Source organism: Desarmillaria tabescens (genome assembly GCF_030435595.1).
Source record: "Desarmillaria tabescens strain CCBAS 213 chromosome Unknown EV420scaffold_9, whole genome shotgun sequence".
In the NCBI taxonomy this organism is placed as follows: domain Eukaryota; kingdom Fungi; phylum Basidiomycota; class Agaricomycetes; order Agaricales; family Physalacriaceae; genus Desarmillaria; species Desarmillaria tabescens.
In genome coordinates this window covers 1,004,049-1,020,978 of record NW_026848308.1, presented here as the reverse complement: position 1 = coordinate 1,020,978, position 16,930 = coordinate 1,004,049, and the positions used below count along the sequence as shown (strand labels likewise).

The window sequence follows — 16,930 nt, the reverse complement described above, 5'->3', positions numbered from 1 at the left end:
AGCGGTACGATCGCGGTAATCCTGGTATTTCTCAGGGCACACTGGTTATTTTTGCTTGCAGGAGCTGAAAACCTTAAACTTGAATTTACGAGCAATGGGTTCAAGGGAGACGAGAAACAGTATTGCCAGGAAAGGGATCGATAACCATCACACTGAAGGACGAGGGTTCATCATGAGGAGCTGCAAGCGGCCATTATTACTGTCGATGTAGCTCTCAGGAGGCATGAACGGTCGGGATATGTCACATTAGTAAATGGCCTCGAATATTTTACTTTCACGACTTTCTTCGTGTCGCACCATCGTTCTCATTCTTTTCTGTCTCTGTATACTATCTATTACATTTTTTGGTGAATTCGAATGTTCTGCTACCGGAAGGTAGGTTCAGATTCGGCATGTAAACTCATACAAGTTTCGAGGTATCTTCCAGCCGAACGGGGTCTAGGACATCGTACACAACTTGAATTTGTTACCCGTCAAGCCCTTATGGGTCATACACCCACAGAATCTACATGGCGCAACTACGTTAACCATATATAACCCCGAAAATAAAAATAAAACTCACATAGGCTGGTCCTTGCCGACGTTCCAAGTTGTGTACACAACACGATCAAACTTGTACCCGTTCGTGCCAGCTACGTTGTTGATAGCATATTCGACGAGATTAGTCTTGCCATTAGCGCCAGTCCTGCTGCATGCTACGTTCTTCCACTTTCCCTCGAATTGATTCTCACTGTCGGCAAAGAGGTGCGGGGTACGGGGAGCATACCCGTTAGGATCATTCCTGGAAGTGGAACGAGTTATCGACACTCTGCCAGATGTTATGGGACAGGCGGATATACGTACGTGTATATAATAGGGATGGGGGTGGCCATCGCTCCGTTTATGATGACAAAGTTGAGGTCTCCCCTGCGATATATGTCGCCTGCCAGGTGATTAGAATTCATCCCTAATTCAGATTATTAGGATAGGTTCCGTGACGCACCATCACAATTACACTGAGTGAATCCATAGTAGAAGGAGGGCGAGGGCGTAGTTGTGACTAGAACTTGTTCACTAGCCTTGGTGGGCGTGTTGAAGTCGTCGACCACGGGCGTCGCCACCACTTTGACGTCGCCGAGGGCGCCATCTTGGAGAGGAACCTGGTCTGGCTCTCCTGCGCACACGCTGGCTGTGGCAAGGAGAGAAAGGATGGTGAGGAAAGTGTGTTGCATTGAGTGGATTTCGGGTGCTTGATATTTGATGCAGGATGCTCCCTAGCCAGCTTTATAGAGGTAAGGCGTTCTGAATCGAAAGCTGTGTTACGTAGCGGAAGAAAACATGCCGGAGTCAACGGAGACAATGGATAGTGTACAAACTGTGTAGGTTGCTTCTTACTGTTCATGAGAACAGATGATCTAGGCAGAGACGCGTCTTATGACTTCGAGTGAAGACGCCTCCAATACAAACTGCATCGATGATTTACGTCCACCTGTATTGGAGTTCGAGCCTTTGACAGGATGCAGGGAAGGGCCGTCTGACCGGCTGACCGAGCATCGGTTTACATTGACAGCCATCACGAAGAGCTAATAGGCCTCATCATTCGCATATAGCCACGGTAGACAAAAGGAAGAGTGAGAAATCGAGTCCAATTCGAGGAAGTGTCGTCAAACGAATGCCCTTGGTAGTTGGCGTTCCGATACAATTGTCAGTTGCTTAGGTTGAATGGACGTGTCCATTGATGGGGGTTATCACATCCTCACGATATTCTTTGTCCATCCATGCATGTGACATGCCACAGCCGCCACGTTCGTCGAGGAACCCGCCACGGTACCACCCTATTACTATACAGACCTCAGACACGTCGAGGGGGGACATCTGCGTAGACGATTTTATCGCCGAGTGCATCTTGCCGCATCTTTTGGTCCTGCACTTTGTGCTGGATAGAGTAGCTACCACAGCGGTTAAGCCGATGTACCAAAAAGGGCTAAGAGAGGCGTATGCGGTACCAAGGTCATAACGTTTCGAGATGAAGTCCTCGAAAGTGGAGCGTATGCATGCTGTGCGCAGCGTATACAACGTGCCGAGGATGGCGTTGAGGATCCTCAAGAGTGCACGAACGGTGAGGTGAGTGTTAGCGAGAGTGGACGATATGACAAGCTTCCTGCCGATGTAGGACCATTGCTTGGGCACTGTAATGGTTGCCTTTTTGCCCATTCCAGGGGAAGAGGAGAGGGCAACGCCTCTTCATCAATCACTGGCAACTTTCGATAAGCCACTTGATTTCGACATGAAAAAGGAACTAACCTTCCGGTCAGGTTCATAATGGGATACCAGGGCGAATGATAAATTCGCTGTGTTCTTCAGCAAGATCACCTCGGGGCCGTGTCTTCCTGGTCCGTTCCAGCCATGACCACCGATAGCGGCAGAATCAGCTTTCTGTCATATAGACTAGGGTAATGAGAGATTGTACGGCTGAAGCCAGTTTACTTTTGTAAGCCGGGTTTGAATATGGGAAAAGAAAAAGAAGTTCTTCATCCCCACCCTGTGTCAGTGATCGCATCGAATCAGCTCAAGAAACAATGACGAGAGCTTGAATATACTGACAAAATATCTGCCTGTCAATCGAGTCGAGTCCAATGGTAGCTGCCGTCGATTGAGCTTGCGTTGATCTGGTTTGAGGCGCGTGATCTGCTCGCGAGCTTGAGCTGAGGCCCGGACGAACGCATAGAGGCACCTACTGTTCAATATAGATGTTCAGGCGATTTCTCGGCGACGGAGACTGGAACGATATCAGCTTCGAAAGACAACAACTCGAATTCAAAGCACGTACCTCTTATACTAGAGAACAACACCCATCCTGTTCCGTACCATTTCCTGCGGAACACATCCTCTCCGTTACGATCCTCCTCGCTGTTCGGCTTAGTACAGTGGGACATTCCCGAGCAAAATATGTACCAGCACATACGACAGAGGCGGCAGGTCGTGGGTAACATGTAACGTGGACAGTTGGTGCGAAGGAAAAACATTGTACAATCGATTATCGCCCAGAAGTGATTGACATCGGGCCGTTCACGTGTGGAAACATTCTCTCCTTCAAACCCAACGTCATTTGTGTACCCCTGCCTGAGACGATGCAAAAATCACCAAGAACACTAAACGTCTTGATAGATCATCGATGCTTTGGGCTCCACCGTGATGGGTCCATCAGCGCCAGTCAGAGGATGAGCAACCGAACGTCATCTCCATCTGCAATATCGGCATAGTCAAGGGAAGCACGTCGACCAACTCAACATCACGTTCACGCTAGATCTTTCATCATCAGTATACGCTATACAGAAAAATAAGGGCTTCGCCCACCCGTTTCACGAATCCGAATATCCAAGCCCTTCAATGACCTCGACGCCGCACGCACAAAGGTGCATATGGAAGACACAGGAGGGTGCTTGATGCAAGCTCGCGGAGGGAATCGGCATATACCCGTCGTAGCGCCACCGATGGATGAGAAACCCCACGACGGCGACATGAAACAACGTCCCACGCATTGTTATCTTTGGAAGCGAACCCGCGAGGCTCCCAAGTTCTACCAGAACATCTCGACGGAATCGTATATAGCTCAAATAAAGACTCGTCAAACCGCGAAGCTGGCACACGAGGCGGTGCAAGGACCATAGATCTGGGAATTTGAGCCTATCGAGGTGCCACGAGAGCAGTGAGGTTTGGTAGAGAAGATAGGAATGGGGTCAGGCCAGGAATATCAGACCCCCGGCGTATCGTAATTTTCTTGATGTACGGGAGGATATTTTGCAAGGACGGTTCAAAGGTAGATCTGCGGTTCAGCTCGATGCTGTGAAAAAGGTGTACACGGGTGCGGAGGCAGAACAGTCGGCAGACGAAAGAACGGGCGACGAGCGCGGCTTTGTTATCCCAGAGTTAATCAACGATCTCCTCAATAAGTTCAGGCGGGATGAGCTATATCGCGTGTCAGATTATTTCTGAAAATTTCCTGCATTGGCACACACAGAATGGCACTCCTCGAATCAAATCTTCCACACTTCACAAGGGCATAGACAGTATATTAGAAGACGACGCGAACATTCTGTTTATTCATGCAATTAGAAAGTCTTGAAAGGGAGATTTGATTCTGTTGATCCCACGTACTTGTTCCCCTGCAGCCAAACGTCAGACTGAGACTCCGCTTTGACACGCGGCGTGCAGTATTCGAGCTTCCGGTTCTCGTCTTGCGGCGACTTCTTGTCGGAGGACCTCATCATCAAGGTTCACCTTCAATTCTTCAAAGGATAGGACCAAATTTGTTGTAAGGTGTCTATTTCCCTCCCTTCGGCCTCATGTCGACTCAGATTCGAATGAAACATACCTTGACAGGCATCTGGTTACACAATCGCCGAGCAAAAAGTAAAGCCATGGTTGACGAGCCTTTTCCAGGACAGAAAATATCATAGATGATCAAGGTGTTTCCATGCATGGTGTCCATTTACGAGCGCTGGCACTGGAAGATTTACTCTCGTTATGTTGAAATGGGAAGGACGATTTTTCTGAATCCAAGAATGTAGGTATTCCGTAGGCGTCCACTGAGAGAAGAAAAGAGACAATGCAGGCCGCAGGGACCTTCGAAAGCGCGGCCCGGGTCTCCCTACACGATAGTCCCACGCCGCAAGCTTGTTGACATTAGGACCGAGTACCTTTTCTTCCAATTTCCTTCTCTAGGATACCTCATTCTGTCTTGCTTGACTTGATCTCATGCTGAACGACGTACAATCCCCAGCCAAAGCGTGTACCTCGATATCATCGGCAAGGAGACTTCCTTATCAGCCCGCAAACAGCCTTCGAATGAACTTCAAGGCTCGAAAACAGGCCAGCAACGAAATCTCTTGCGCCATCGAACTACGAGTCAGCCGTATGGGTGCAAGGTTCTCAATGGTTGGAGAGGTACAGTATGGCCAATCCAGGACCGTCACACAACAGAAGACATTCCGTCGTGGCTATTTAGGCGTGGATGCGGCGGAAATCCCTCAGTTCAAGGAAGGAGTGCTGGAGGCTATCGTGCGAAAGCTATTGGAAGAAGAGGGTACGTCTGTCCAACTACAAGCATCGCAGTACAAACCTCATCGCAATGTTAAGGTATTCGTGACCCTGTATATGCGACCACCTTGGACTGATGATACTAATAGCGTCTGCTGTGATTCTGAATACACATTCTTTTGACGCAACTTACATTGTCCCCCTCTTTGAGCACCAGCAACTCATTCTGACACTCGGCATTGCTTCTGAGATCGCTTGTGCCCACGGACAAAACCTAGTTCAAAGGGCGAAGCATGCTAGTGTTCGCCGACTTTAACATGCGGACTCCCCATGGTCTGAAGCAACAGCATAAAACAAGCCACGGTCCTGAGCCTCTTAAGATGCTTTTTGACGCTATCCTACGCCCGTGTATTACATACCGTTGAACATACATCCCTAAATATCTATGGAATGGCCTGCGGCGACTGACTCTATCTGAAGATAAGTTGCGGGCCTTTCAAGTCAGTAACATGTTGTGAAGTCTGGTACATTTATATCATATTTATATCATCTAATCTATTTTTTTGATAATGATTGACCTGGGGTGTTCTTCTGGGCTCTATATGTGCGGGAGTCGGTAATTGTCCGGATGCTGTCTTCTATTCCCGACACCGATTATGTGACATTAGACTAAAACATAGAAAGATCCTTTGAGAATAGAAATCGATTACTTAGACTTCGTAGCAGTCTTCAGTATCCCACCCTACAGGGAGATACTTTCAGAGATGTGATCGTCTCTTCCATAGATTTTACGGCCGTCCCTCTTGCGAATCGTATGATGATCAGATTGAAAGTAATCCCCTGTCAATTCACTTGAGTATCGCTATGAACCTGGGAACGCAAAGCATATCTTACGATGATTTGAATTATCTAATTGATATGTTAGATAAACGCAGGACTAATGGAAGAGGAAGAGGAAGACATACAGTATCAGAAACGATATAGCCAGCATTACTCCTGATAGCATAGACTATAAGCAACACGACATTGGAGGCGGTATATACGGATGCTGATTCGATCACAACAACAAGCGCATTTCTCAATGGATGATTCTTGATCGAAGAGGCGAACTGTCTGACAGCGCTGTGGACCGTCCAGATGCGGTCCACAATCAGACCTAGTAGGGAGAGGGAGTCAATTGAAAGATGAATTAGGTGCAACAGAAGTACAGACTCACTTGTTGTAATGACATTGATAGCTAGTGTCAGAGACTGGTGTGTTATGAAGAGAGCGAAAATTGACGGATTTGTGATAGCAGAATGACGGCCTAGCGAGGTTTCAATATACGCCCCAGCAATACCACAACCTAAAGATCACGATTCATCATAGGTATCGGGTTTCTAGTAGAGGACCTACCGATCTCAGCAATGCACATGATTATTGGGCAAATGACAACCATCCACCGTCTACCGTATATAACCCAGCATCGGTAGAGCTATTGTCAACGTATAATAAGTGAGGCCCGCTGGCCAATGTCGGAATGAAGCGCAGGACATACAAGAATACAATCTCCCATGAAGGTCTGCGCCACGAAGGCGGCCAATAGCATAACATTAACTGGATGTGGCATATCTTGGAATGTATCAATGGGCTCTCCATCGGAATAGATGAAAGCATCAAGAACGAATCGGAGGTGGCAAGCAACGTGTAAAGTTGAAAAGACAAGCATCCATAGCGACGCAGCTACCATCTTGTAATTGATGGTGCGCCAGGGCTTTAGGCTCCCATCGCTGGTGGTTAGAAGCCCATGGAAACACGAAAACAAAGTTATCAGATAAAAGCCTAGACGGAAAGGTTAGTAGGCAAATTGAATGCAATCCAAGACAGCTGTGATTACTTTAGGACCATTTAGCCAACGCCATCACTTGTACATAATCTACGAAACTCACCCGTAGAAAACGCTCTCCACAAAGAGACTGACGAGTTGGGCCTCATCAACTGGAAACTGGGAAAGCATCGTCCGATTGAACAAGAGGATCGAAAGTCCATCCTTATCTTGAGCTACATATACCTCCTTGGCTACCCGTAGTCATCGGAAGGAGGTGCTGTGTTCTAAACTGGTGCCTGATCCGCTAGCATCATTTTTTCTATTGCCGCGGGATGAATGCCTAAGAGGTGGACAGTCGATTTACACTGCATTCTCCACACTACTATGTGAGATATTCGAGCTTTTCATGGCACGACAGTCAGTCGCCATCTGGGTTCTCGTAGCGAGTTACTTATGTGTTGCTTATTTCCGAGGGGATTTCGTAGTATATAAGCTGGTATATTTTGTAGTTAGTCCCCATGTCGCGTTTGCCACAGATGTAAATTCATTTTGCCACTCACTTCGTTTGGGAACAGCCCCACGATTCTAACATGCTAGTCCTTCGAGGATAATATCCAGGTTGTACGAATGGGAGTCCAGACTCTCGGAAGAGGTGCTTTCTTTAAACTATCGCGGCCGACTAATGAGGAACCAACCCATAACGACAGCACCTGGTTCATCAGAAACCCAAAATTCAGCGCCGAAGCGAAACGAAAGGACAGGCCAAGGAGCATATATCTGTATAGCGGACTGGCTGTGGGTATTGCGATATTTTTGGCCTTCCGATTCTCCTGGTTTTCTTTTTTCTTATCGGTTATGTCTCTTCTCTGGAAAGCTACAGTTGAGCTATAGTCTAGCTGGGTAAACGATACTGGAGTGCCCTTGTACGTGAGTCTACGAGGGATATTTCACCGTCGAACAAGCCGGGATACGTCAGGACATGAACACCACAGGTGGCAGTGATGCCTCCTCGGTTACTCGAGATGAATAACACACTATTGACGGCGAATGTATGGTGTTGGACCCACGAGGAATGACCGATTGTGGCGCCTGTGCGCTCAAGTGTATTCAGTACCTGATCAGGGGACGCGGTATGTCCTACCTCTCATCCAACTTTGGAACAAGAACGATTCTGAGCACTGATCTCTCGCATCATCGGTAGGCATAGTGACCTTGATGCGTTTGGGAAATCAGTCATCATAACGAGAGGACATTAAATAGCAAGCGCCTATGGTCCATACTCAAACGTCCTGGCAATTATCTTCAGAATTGCACTGTGTTGTCGAAGATACAAAATCATCTCTCTTCCATGACGCCGCCTGCTCTAGTTCTTCCGTCTGCACCGTGTCGGGCGGCGAAGCCCTGAAAGACAATAGCGTTTCTTGGATTGACTTCGCCGCGGTGCCATTCACCAGACGTATGATAATCAGATTGAAAGCAATTCCCTGTCACCTACAGATCAACACCACACGGGTTTGAGAAGACTGCGGCGGGACTCACAATGATTTGAACGACCTGTTTTCCATGTTAGCTCGACTCGAACAGCTTGAAGAATGGAGAGAGAGACTCACGGCTTGGGAGACGATATAAGTAGCGTTACTTCGTAGCACATATACGATAAGCATCACGATGACAGAAGCGGTATACATAAACGCGGATTCAACCAATACGTAGATCGCGTTTGATAACAGGTGATTCTTGACTGAAGGAATGAGCTCTAACAATGCTCTACGAATCGTCCAGATGCGGATAAGGATCAGAGCTATAACTCAGTTGTATCAGTAGTACAGCAGACGCAGAAGGTAGACACACATGTGGCAATGATGTTAGTAGCCAGAGTCAGGGCTTGGAACGTTGCGAGGAGGGGGAATATCTTCGGGTTAATGACGACGGAGCCACGGCTGATTGTGGTTTCGATATACACTGCAGCAATACCACATCCTATAGATGGAGTGTATGATTAATGATGAAAGTAACCGAGTCTGATTGGAAGACCTACCTGTCTCGACAATATACATAACGATAGGGCAAATGACAACCATCCACCGTCTATCGTATATGACCCAACATCTATAGAGCTGCGAGGAATCACTATGGTCAACTATCCAGGGAAAGAAATGAAGCGATGCATACAAGGATGCAGTCCCCCATAAATGTCTGTGCCACAACCGTGACCAGGAGCAAAAGATTCGCCGGATTGGACATATCGAAGAACGCAACGACAGGATTGATCCCGGAGTATATGAAAGCATAGAGAACGAATTGGAGGTTGCAGACTATATTGACGGTTGCAAACACCAGCATCCAGAGCGAAGCGACTACCAGCTTATAATTGATGTCGCTCTTGGCTTTCAGGACTCCGTCACTGGACCACAATGATCCGCGGAAACATGAGATGAACGTCATTAGATGTAAACCTGCGTACAAACTAATTAGCAATAGCGACATAGTTTGAGTAAGAGAAGATCATTACTATCGGACTGTTTGGTGAACGCTCTCGTGGAAAGAAAGCTGACCCATATAAAACACTATCTACAAAGAGAGTAACAAGCTGGGCTACATCAACAGGGAGATAGGCAAACATATCCGATAGGATGAGGCAATTAGAGATAGGAGTCTTTCATGATGTTATATCGAGTTGCATATAACGCTTCTCTTGTGTCTCACCGTGCTCGTCGGAAGCGTGTAAGACTGAATTCGAAAGAAAGAAGGAGCTGAAAAGATTCTTGTCTGACACCGGAAACAAATGCCCGGAAACCGTCATTCGTACACAATGATGAAGGAGCAGCGGTTCCGAGAAGGTGCTTTGATCATCCAATGGTGTTTGCGTGATATTGAAGTGAGCCAATAAGGTCGAAGAGTTACGACATCTTGATACTGAAGCTGCAGTATGAGAAGATGACGAACGGAATATACGCCCGTGTGGCCCGACTGGAATAACGTAGTAACCATGACATGCTACTGCGCTTTGTATCATTACATTTCTTACCCATCCGTGCACAGTAAGAAAAAGCCAGCTCGTGCGTCTTATGCCGAATATCACAATTGGCGAGAGTACTGAATAAGAGTTCATTTGAAAATCGGACTTATATATGTTGAAATGGACGGACACACCTGCGTACGGATCGAAATAAAATCAACCATTCGGTAAGGCGACACCGTTATCGACTAGGTTTCGGACTCGTGTGGTAAATTTTGGAGATTAGGCATCAGCATTCCCATGTCACTCGACCTCGAAGAAGTCCAATACTGGCAGACCACACATGAACCGAAGTGACGAGTGCTGCCAGAGACCCGAGTATTGGTACACCCTCCACCGTGACAGAAGTAAGGATCCTGAAGTCCCAGAACAGCTACGACGGCCGCATATATGCATAGGATTAAGCAAATCCCACTCGTATTTACTTGTTTTTGAGACGTAGAAGGGGCTGGTTGAGAAGATATAAGATAAGATCCAGCTCGACACGTGGAAAAGGTCGTGGGAAAATTTCCAAAAATTCTTTCCAGTCTCTGTAAACACTGTTCTCCACCTTAGACCGTCTCCCACCCTTCATCTCGCCACCATGTCGACCAGTGGGCTCAAGGCCATTGCGCCCGTACCAACGGCGGCTGATTTCCTGGACATCGTGCTGTCCAAGACACAGCGAAAGACACCAACGGTCAGCTCAATTCGTCTAATTATCATCAAGAAAGGACTTATTTGCTGTATAGATCATTCACAAAAACTTCAAAATTAGCCGCATACGGAATTTCTATATGAGAAAGGTCAAATTTACGCAAGATACATTTGACGAAAAGCTGGGTGCGATACTGAACGACTTCCCCATGTTGGACGTGCGTTTACTTTTTTTCATCAATGCCGAAGTAAAGTTCACATTCAAGACAGGATCTACACCCTTTCCTTTCTTCTCTTATGAACGTTCTTTACGACAAAAATCATTACAAACTCGCCCTCGGTCAACTGCGCACTGCTCAAAATCTTATTGACAATGTAGCGAAGGACTTTGTGAGACTGATCAAGTACGGTGACAGTTTGTATCGCTGCAAGCAGCTAAAAAGGGCTGCTCTCGGTCGGTGAGCAACTCAGCTCTTTCTTCTACTTCGCGGAGCACTGAGGCTTGCTGTAGGATGGCTACGATCATGCGTCGTCAGAAGGATCCCCTCGCATACCTAGAACAAGTGCGCCAACATATATCCCGTCTTCCTGCCATCGATCCCAATACCCGAACCCTTCTTATATGCGGCTACCCTAACGTCGGAAAATCTTCATTCATCAACAAAGTCACTCGGGCCGACGTTGATGTTCAGCCCTACGCATTCACCACAAAATCCCTATTTGTGGGGCATCTCGATTATAAATACCTTCGATGGCAGGTCATCGATACTCCCGGTGTCTTGGACCACCCTTTGGAAGAGATGAACACGATTGAGATGCAGAGTATCACAGCATTGGCTCATCTGAAGAGTGCTGTCCTCTATTTCATGGATCTGAGTGAGCAGTGCGGTTATTCAGTCGAAGCCCAAGTGAGCCTTAGTCAAGAATCATGACCGCAAATTATCTGACATTGTTTTAGTGCAAACTCTTCCATTCCATTAAACCCCTCTTCAACGGCAAGCCGACTCTCCTCGTCATCAACAAAATCGATGTCATGCGTCTTGAAGACATCCACCCCGACTCTCAGGCCCTCGTCCAGGAGATCATTGACTCTGAAGGTGTGCAATGTGTCCAGGTATCATGCTACTCTGAGGAGGGCGTGATGGAGCTTAAAAATAAGGCCTGCGAGGCTCTCCTCGCTCACCGCGTTGAGACCAAAGTTCAGGGCAGCAAAATTAATTCCATCATTAATCGTATACACGTTGCGCAGCCTAAAGCGCGTGACGACGTGGTTCGTGCACCTTGTATACCGGAGGCAGCTAAGAGCAAGAAGAAATTCGATAAGGACGATCCTAACAGGCGAAAACTGCAGAAGGATATTGAGTTGGAAGAGGGTGGACCTGGTGTTTACAACATCAACCTCAAACGTACGCGTTTCCCTTCCCTTTTTCCAGCATTGACTGATTGCGTCAACAGAGGATTACCTCCTTGCTGACCCTGAATGGAAGATGGACATCATACCCGAGATCATGGATGGCAAGAACATTGCCGACTTCATTGACCCCGACATTCTAGAGAAGCTCGACGCACTTGAACGTGAAGAAGAGCGCCTACAAACAGAAGGGTTCTATGACAGTGAAGAGGAGATGGTAAGCACCACTCGCTTCCTCTTCTTCTCCCACACCTAAGGGGCCTGTAACAGTACGACTCTGACGACGAACGCGAAGCCCAAGAAGCTCAAGTTGCCCTCTCACACAAGATTCACTCACAGAGCATCAAGAAAAGCAAAAAGAACCAGGCTCGTATGCCGCGGACAGCGACGCTGCGGTCGCTGTCAGATTTGACGGAAGGGATGACCAAAGCAGGCTTGGATCCGAGTCGGATACAAGAGCGTGCAACGGTGCTGGCCAAGGTGGCGGGAGCGAAGCGGAAGAGAGCCGAGGAAGCCCAGATGGATGTCGATGATGATGACATGGAGAATAACGGCGAGGACGATGACGGGATGGACGTCGATGGTGAGGAGAAGGCACCTGCCAAGCGCGTTAAGGGCAATTCTGGTGCAGTGGTGGCGATAGACAGACGGGCACCGAAGACGAATCGACAACTCGCTGGTTTACGGGATGAAGGGGTAAGCTTATCTGCTAAGCTTTACGGTACTGCTTGCTCATATATGTCTAGCAAGCATCCAAGGCTGTCAAGCTACGGAATCTTGGACAACGGCCACGAAACCAACTTGCCAAAGCTGGAGAGAGCGACCGTGCAATCAAAGTCAAAATGGTGAGCAGTCTACAGGTTGCGATAATACGCAGATGTCTAACCTTTTCTCTCAGCCAAAGCATCTATTTGCTGGTAAACGTAAGGGTGGGAAGACCCAAAGACGTTAGACAGGCTCTATTTCTTTCTTACTCACCTGCTCCACGACTTTTCACATTTAGATGTGTATTTTGTATCTGCAATTACGATAATCATTATTGCCGTCAAAGAACTGCGATCGTCATGCTCTCTCAATACACTAAAAAAATGCAGTTGCAAGGAGGAACAAAAAACCGAAAATAGAGAAAAAAATTATAGTGCTACAAGCTGGAACGCAGAACGAAGACTAGAATAATGATAGTAGCGTCAAAAAGTGCAATTAAAAGAAGCAAGAATGTCTAGAGAGCGTCTTCAGAATCCCAACGCGAAATCTTGTCCAGAGGGCGGTAGTAATACTGTTTATACTTCTTCGTTTCAGACCTTTTTGCCGGCCGAGGCATCATTGCTCTCATTAATGACGCGCGTTCCTGGTCTTCATCCCGCTCCGGCACATAGAACCACTGTGCTTCCAGGGGACGATTTGAATCATCCTATATCAGACGAGATGAGATTAGCGCCCGGCAACACAGCCTCACAGATGCGCTCACCACGCCACTGCTTTCCACCTTACCAAACATCCCATTCACACGATGTGCCCCTTCCAGTATCCTCCCGATGGCCGCGATCCACTCCGGATCTTCTCGTTGCGATTTGAGTGCAGGGCGGTTCTGTACAACAGCTTTGTAGATGGAAGAGGCTCGATGCGAAGAAGCCCGGGATGTGGCCATGATTTCGATGATCATACCGCATAGCTCGGCGTCCTCGACCGAGAGGTTCAAGGGTGGTGGGGGTGGTGGCTGCCGTTCTACCGGCTCTTCGTCCTCTTCGTCCGAGGATGTATACGATGGCTGTCGACGTCGATGTTGAGGAGGCTGGGACTGGGGTTGCTTTCGCGGCTTCCTTGCTTTGGTCTTGATCTTCGATTTGGATTTTGAGGCGGACCTAGTATTTTCGTCGTCTCCGACAGCACCTGAAGACGTCGAATGGCTACCCAACCGAGCCTTTTTCTTCTTCGGACCATCATCTTGACCCTTTTTGCGCTTCTCGTGCCCCATCGTTACTGCCGCGATATCGTCAGCTCCATTCTTCTCCTTCAACGTGACCTCGACCATCTGATCTATCTCTGGAACCTCCTGCTTCATCGGAACGTCACTAATTATGACAACCTGCTCTCTGGCAACATCGTCCGACAAATCCTCCTTGGGCACGGCAGAATCTTGAATATTAGTATTCACATCGGCATCGGTTGCAACAGATAAGGCTAGTGGTGAAGGGTCTAGCTGTTGGTCCTTGTCGAATAAGCCACTGTCGGGACTCGGAGATGAGGGTGCTGATATGACGGCGGTGATAGTATCCAACTCGGCGCCACATGTGATCGACATTTCTGGTATCATGAAGGGAGAAATTTCATATTTGGTCTGAACCTGTAAGGGTGAGCTCGTGAACGATAACAAGCTCCATGGACCAAGACACGTACAAGGGGCGACGAAGAAGGGTCTATGGCTACCGGGAGGTGAATACTCTCGACGTCGGCGTCATCCGAGGGAAGCGGAGGTATGATAACAGGCGACAGTGGAGGTAGAGCTGGAACGCTTGACGGTGACATAGGGCCGATCATTGGCGATACAGAAAAAGACATTGGTGACAGAGGTGGTGACGAAGGGGGTAGTGGTGAGTAGGGTCGGTTATCGTCGTCTGGCATCTCTGATTCTGATGTTATTAGCTCTGAATCAACATCAGCGTCGTATGAAGCCTGTCTGTCATCGGACTCTGGGGAGAATTCAGAGGTGAAATCCAAATCCTCGCAGCCGGAGTGGTTGGGGTTCATGGATAATTCTGCTGGTTCAGAGGCGAGTCGTCGGTCAGGACTTGGTGGGACGGGGCGAGATGAGGTAGGCATTGAGTTGCGCTGGTGATGCGAAGGCTGCAGCTGAAAAGGTATAGGGTCGTTCTTCCATTGGCCCCGCTCCTCAGAGACCCGGAAGAACGTGGCCCTGGACGAGGTCTCGACGGAAACTTCGTCTTCCGGATCATGGTCCTCCTCCTCGCTATCCGTATAGAAAACAGAGGCATGACTTGGTGGTACGTCGCTGACTGCGTCGTTGTGAAAGAAGTGGGTGTCGACGACGTCAGAGTACTCTTCCACATCAGATATGGGTGGCGGTAAATCTCCAAACATGGAATGAAAACTTGGTAGTTTGCACGGAACTTTAGGATGAGGAAATTTGAGAGGATGCAATTCCCTCCGGAACCAATTCGACGCGCCATTGCCCGGATCGTGAATGTCGATGCAATACCCAGGACTGGGACTTGACTGTATACGAGTTTGATATTGAGAATAAGCGGAATACGGGGATGTTGGTGGGGACGACGAGCACGGTGGCGACGATGAGGGAGATGAATATTGAACGCGATGACCTGTCGACCATTTCCAAGTCGACACAGAAGGGAAGGACATGACGGTTGGTGATAAGATGCAGTAAGATCACGTGAAGCGCGTGTCACAATCAACGCGTTTAGGTGGGGATTCAAGCGCCGCTCGGGTTTCTCCGATGATCGAGATGATATAATCAAAGTCGTTGCTCCTCCATCCCCTCTTCCACAATTCAGGATGCTTATTTCCACCAGTATGTGGACACTAAAAATAGGATAATGAGACTGAGCATTCCTGAGGGAGGAATATGCGTAAAAAAATGACTCCTAAGCGAGTTGAACACTTGACATTGTGGAAGCTTGAGGTTATATATTCAACTCATACACAAACCGCTGGAATCACACGCTCTACCACTGAGCTAAGGGGTCTTGTTCATTTGAGGTAAAATATATAATATTATCTATTAGATGCTTACCGGAACCGGTAATCGCCCTCTGAGCCCAACTTCCTAAGCTCCGGCTGACCATGGGATAAATTCGAAGTTCGGAGTCAATGCTAGACTCGCATCAGGTATATCTTTTCTCACGTCATGATAAACAGAATCCCGTCCATCGTGAACCGCACTACCGGTCTAGTGCACCTCGTACCTTCGCGGCATATACACAGGGCCACCCGATCAGTGACCACAGCATCAACGCGTACGGCAATCATCACCGGCGCCGGCCAAGGAATGTGGGTCCCAGCCATGCTTGATGGCGCATTATCTGATCATCGACTGATTCTATATCTTCCAAAGCGGACGAGGAATAGCTCTACGCCTCGCCCAAGATGGATTCGATATCTGCGTTAACGATCTTTCATCAAATGCTAAGCAGGTCAAGGCAGTAAGCCCCCCCTACCGTCCCACCTTTTTATGTAGTAATACTTTCATGTAGGTAGTAGACGAGATCACTTCGCTTGGCGGACGCGCCATTAGCGCCTTTGGAGATGTATCCAAACGTGCCGACGTAGAGGAGATTGTGAAGATGTCTGTTGATACCCTCGGACCCCTCACGGTCATGGTCGCCAACGCAGGTATCGCCCACTCCAAGCCTATCCTCGATATAACCGAAGATGACCTTCGGCGAATATTCGAGGTAAACGTCATGGGAGTGTTTAACAGCGATACAGTAGCTGCGAAGCAATTCATGAAGCAAGGAACCAGCGGGAAGATTCTCAATGCCGCTAGGTAGGCCCTCGAGCTTCTCAATGGCATTTACCTTCTCACCCGGATTTTCTGCAGTGGGACATCATTCCGAGCAGATCATCTCCTCGCGCATTACAGTGCTACGAAAGCCGCGGTGCGAAGCTTAACACATTCCTTCGCTATGGAGCTCGGTCGTCATCGTATCACCGTTAATGCCTATGCCCCCGGAATTGTGGCGTCACCTATGTGGGAAGAGATAGACAGGGGAATGAGCGAGATAAACGGTCTCCCGCTAGGTCAGAATTTTTCTAGGTTTACCAATTCGATTTGTTTGGGACGGACGAGCGTACCGGAGGATCCAGCAAAATTGGTCTCATTCTTAGCGGGTCCAGACTCGGATTATATGACTGGACAGACTATTGTGATTGATGGAGGGAATGTATTTGTGTAGTAAGCGTTTTTGATAGTTGGTGGAAAGGATGTCCCCGATATGGGGAGGATACGTACTTATAGTTAGGTGAACGTTATATCATCCGCAGGCGATTTGGAGTATCCGAT

General features: G+C 48.1%; 8 protein-coding genes and 1 non-coding gene across 9 annotated transcripts; 3 read left to right on the top strand and 6 right to left on the bottom strand.

Moving 5' to 3' along the window:
* Window positions 1-108: 108 nt before the first annotated feature.
* On the bottom strand, window positions 109-1,451 carry EV420DRAFT_1194083 (uncharacterized protein). Its single transcript, XM_060466306.1, has 4 exons — window positions 983-1,451; window positions 844-922; window positions 563-781; window positions 109-505 (listed from the first exon to the last, which is right to left on the bottom strand). The coding sequence occupies exons 1-4, from the start codon at window positions 1,209-1,211 to the stop codon at window positions 439-441; spliced, it is 594 nt and encodes a 197-aa protein (XP_060334141.1). The 5' UTR covers window positions 1,212-1,451; the 3' UTR covers window positions 109-438.
* Window positions 1,452-2,425, bottom strand: EV420DRAFT_1193774 (uncharacterized protein). Its single transcript, XM_060466304.1, has 2 exons — window positions 2,284-2,425; window positions 1,452-2,233 (listed from the first exon to the last, which is right to left on the bottom strand). The coding sequence occupies exon 2, from the start codon at window positions 2,191-2,193 to the stop codon at window positions 1,693-1,695; it is 501 nt and encodes a 166-aa protein (XP_060334140.1). The 5' UTR covers window positions 2,194-2,233; window positions 2,284-2,425; the 3' UTR covers window positions 1,452-1,692.
* A 2,468-nt stretch (window positions 2,426-4,893) lies between these two features.
* Window positions 4,894-5,363, top strand: EV420DRAFT_1525409 (uncharacterized protein; the record flags this gene model as incomplete). Its single annotated transcript, XM_060472375.1, has 2 exons — window positions 4,894-5,065; window positions 5,119-5,363. 2 exons carry the CDS (start codon window positions 4,897-4,899, stop codon window positions 5,154-5,156), a joined length of 207 nt encoding a protein of 68 aa, XP_060334139.1. The 3' UTR covers window positions 5,157-5,363.
* Window positions 5,364-5,748: 385 nt separating this feature from the next.
* On the bottom strand, window positions 5,749-6,748 carry EV420DRAFT_1639739 (uncharacterized protein; the record flags this gene model as incomplete). The annotated part of the gene is made up of 6 exons (XM_060477013.1): window positions 5,749-5,859; window positions 5,914-5,928; window positions 5,985-6,175; window positions 6,236-6,364; window positions 6,415-6,493; window positions 6,557-6,748. 6 exons carry the CDS (start codon window positions 6,746-6,748, stop codon window positions 5,749-5,751), a joined length of 717 nt encoding a protein of 238 aa, XP_060334138.1.
* A 1,163-nt stretch (window positions 6,749-7,911) lies between these two features.
* On the bottom strand, window positions 7,912-9,406 carry EV420DRAFT_1193375 (uncharacterized protein). The gene is made up of 7 exons (XM_060466303.1): window positions 9,339-9,406; window positions 8,999-9,282; window positions 8,865-8,943; window positions 8,678-8,806; window positions 8,437-8,627; window positions 8,366-8,380; window positions 7,912-8,310 (listed from the first exon to the last, which is right to left on the bottom strand). Exons 2-7 carry the CDS (start codon window positions 9,269-9,271, stop codon window positions 8,107-8,109), a joined length of 891 nt encoding a protein of 296 aa, XP_060334137.1. The 5' UTR covers window positions 9,272-9,282; window positions 9,339-9,406; the 3' UTR covers window positions 7,912-8,106.
* An 896-nt stretch (window positions 9,407-10,302) lies between these two features.
* Window positions 10,303-12,939, top strand: EV420DRAFT_1330248 (P-loop containing nucleoside triphosphate hydrolase protein). Its single transcript, XM_060468800.1, has 9 exons — window positions 10,303-10,524; window positions 10,577-10,699; window positions 10,752-10,939; window positions 10,993-11,389; window positions 11,440-11,887; window positions 11,937-12,109; window positions 12,163-12,588; window positions 12,639-12,737; window positions 12,791-12,939. Exons 1-9 carry the CDS (start codon window positions 10,429-10,431, stop codon window positions 12,842-12,844), a joined length of 2,004 nt encoding a protein of 667 aa, XP_060334136.1. The 5' UTR covers window positions 10,303-10,428; the 3' UTR covers window positions 12,845-12,939.
* EV420DRAFT_1525391 (uncharacterized protein) lies at window positions 12,940-14,441 on the bottom strand. Its single transcript, XM_060472374.1, has 2 exons — window positions 13,361-14,441; window positions 12,940-13,303 (listed from the first exon to the last, which is right to left on the bottom strand). Exons 1-2 carry the CDS (start codon window positions 14,204-14,206, stop codon window positions 13,112-13,114), a joined length of 1,038 nt encoding a protein of 345 aa, XP_060334135.1. The 5' UTR covers window positions 14,207-14,441; the 3' UTR covers window positions 12,940-13,111.
* Window positions 14,442-15,506: 1,065 nt separating this feature from the next.
* Window positions 15,507-15,614, bottom strand: EV420DRAFT_t95. The gene has a single exon. It is a non-coding gene; the product is annotated as a tRNA-Trp (tRNA).
* Window positions 15,615-15,775: 161 nt separating this feature from the next.
* On the top strand, window positions 15,776-16,823 carry EV420DRAFT_1477227 (uncharacterized protein; the record flags this gene model as incomplete). The annotated part of the gene is made up of 4 exons (XM_060469401.1): window positions 15,776-15,918; window positions 15,983-16,070; window positions 16,122-16,414; window positions 16,469-16,823. The coding sequence occupies 4 exons, from the start codon at window positions 15,776-15,778 to the stop codon at window positions 16,821-16,823; spliced, it is 879 nt and encodes a 292-aa protein (XP_060334134.1).
* Window positions 16,824-16,930: the final 107 nt, after the last annotated feature.

What these genes read in the sequence shown, in the direction of transcription:
- EV420DRAFT_1194083 (XM_060466306.1), bottom strand. Translation starts at nt 1,211, where the DNA reads ATGCAACACACTTTCCTCACCATCCTTTCTCTCCTTGCCACAGCCAGC. An exon ending in CACTCAGTGTAATTGTGATG is followed by an intron (nt 923 to 982) that starts GTGCGTCACGGA and finishes ATCACCTGGCAG; the next exon opens with GCGACATATATCGCAGGGGA. An exon ending in CCCATCCCTATTATATACAC is followed by an intron (nt 782 to 843) that starts GTACGTATATCC and finishes TTCCACTTCCAG; the next exon opens with GAATGATCCTAACGGGTATG.
- EV420DRAFT_1193774 (XM_060466304.1), bottom strand. Translation starts at nt 2,193, where the DNA reads ATGGGCAAAAAGGCAACCATTACAGTGCCCAAGCAATGGTCCTACATC.
- EV420DRAFT_1193375 (XM_060466303.1), bottom strand. Translation starts at nt 9,271, where the DNA reads ATGACGTTCATCTCATGTTTCCGCGGATCATTGTGGTCCAGTGACGGA. An exon ending in TTATGGGGGACTGCATCCTT is followed by an intron (nt 8,944 to 8,998) that starts GTATGCATCGCT and finishes GATTCCTCGCAG; the next exon opens with CTCTATAGATGTTGGGTCAT. An exon ending in TACTAACATCATTGCCACAT is followed by an intron (nt 8,628 to 8,677) that starts GTGTGTCTACCT and finishes ACTGAGTTATAG; the next exon opens with CTCTGATCCTTATCCGCATC.
- EV420DRAFT_1330248 (XM_060468800.1), top strand. Translation starts at nt 10,429, where the DNA reads ATGTCGACCAGTGGGCTCAAGGCCATTGCGCCCGTACCAACGGCGGCT. An exon ending in TTACAACATCAACCTCAAAC is followed by an intron (nt 11,888 to 11,936) that starts GTACGCGTTTCC and finishes TTGCGTCAACAG; the next exon opens with AGGATTACCTCCTTGCTGAC. An exon ending in ATGACAGTGAAGAGGAGATG is followed by an intron (nt 12,110 to 12,162) that starts GTAAGCACCACT and finishes GGCCTGTAACAG; the next exon opens with TACGACTCTGACGACGAACG.
- EV420DRAFT_1525391 (XM_060472374.1), bottom strand. Translation starts at nt 14,206, where the DNA reads ATGATACCAGAAATGTCGATCACATGTGGCGCCGAGTTGGATACTATC. An exon ending in AGGTGGAAAGCAGTGGCGTG is followed by an intron (nt 13,304 to 13,360) that starts GTGAGCGCATCT and finishes CGTCTGATATAG; the next exon opens with GATGATTCAAATCGTCCCCT.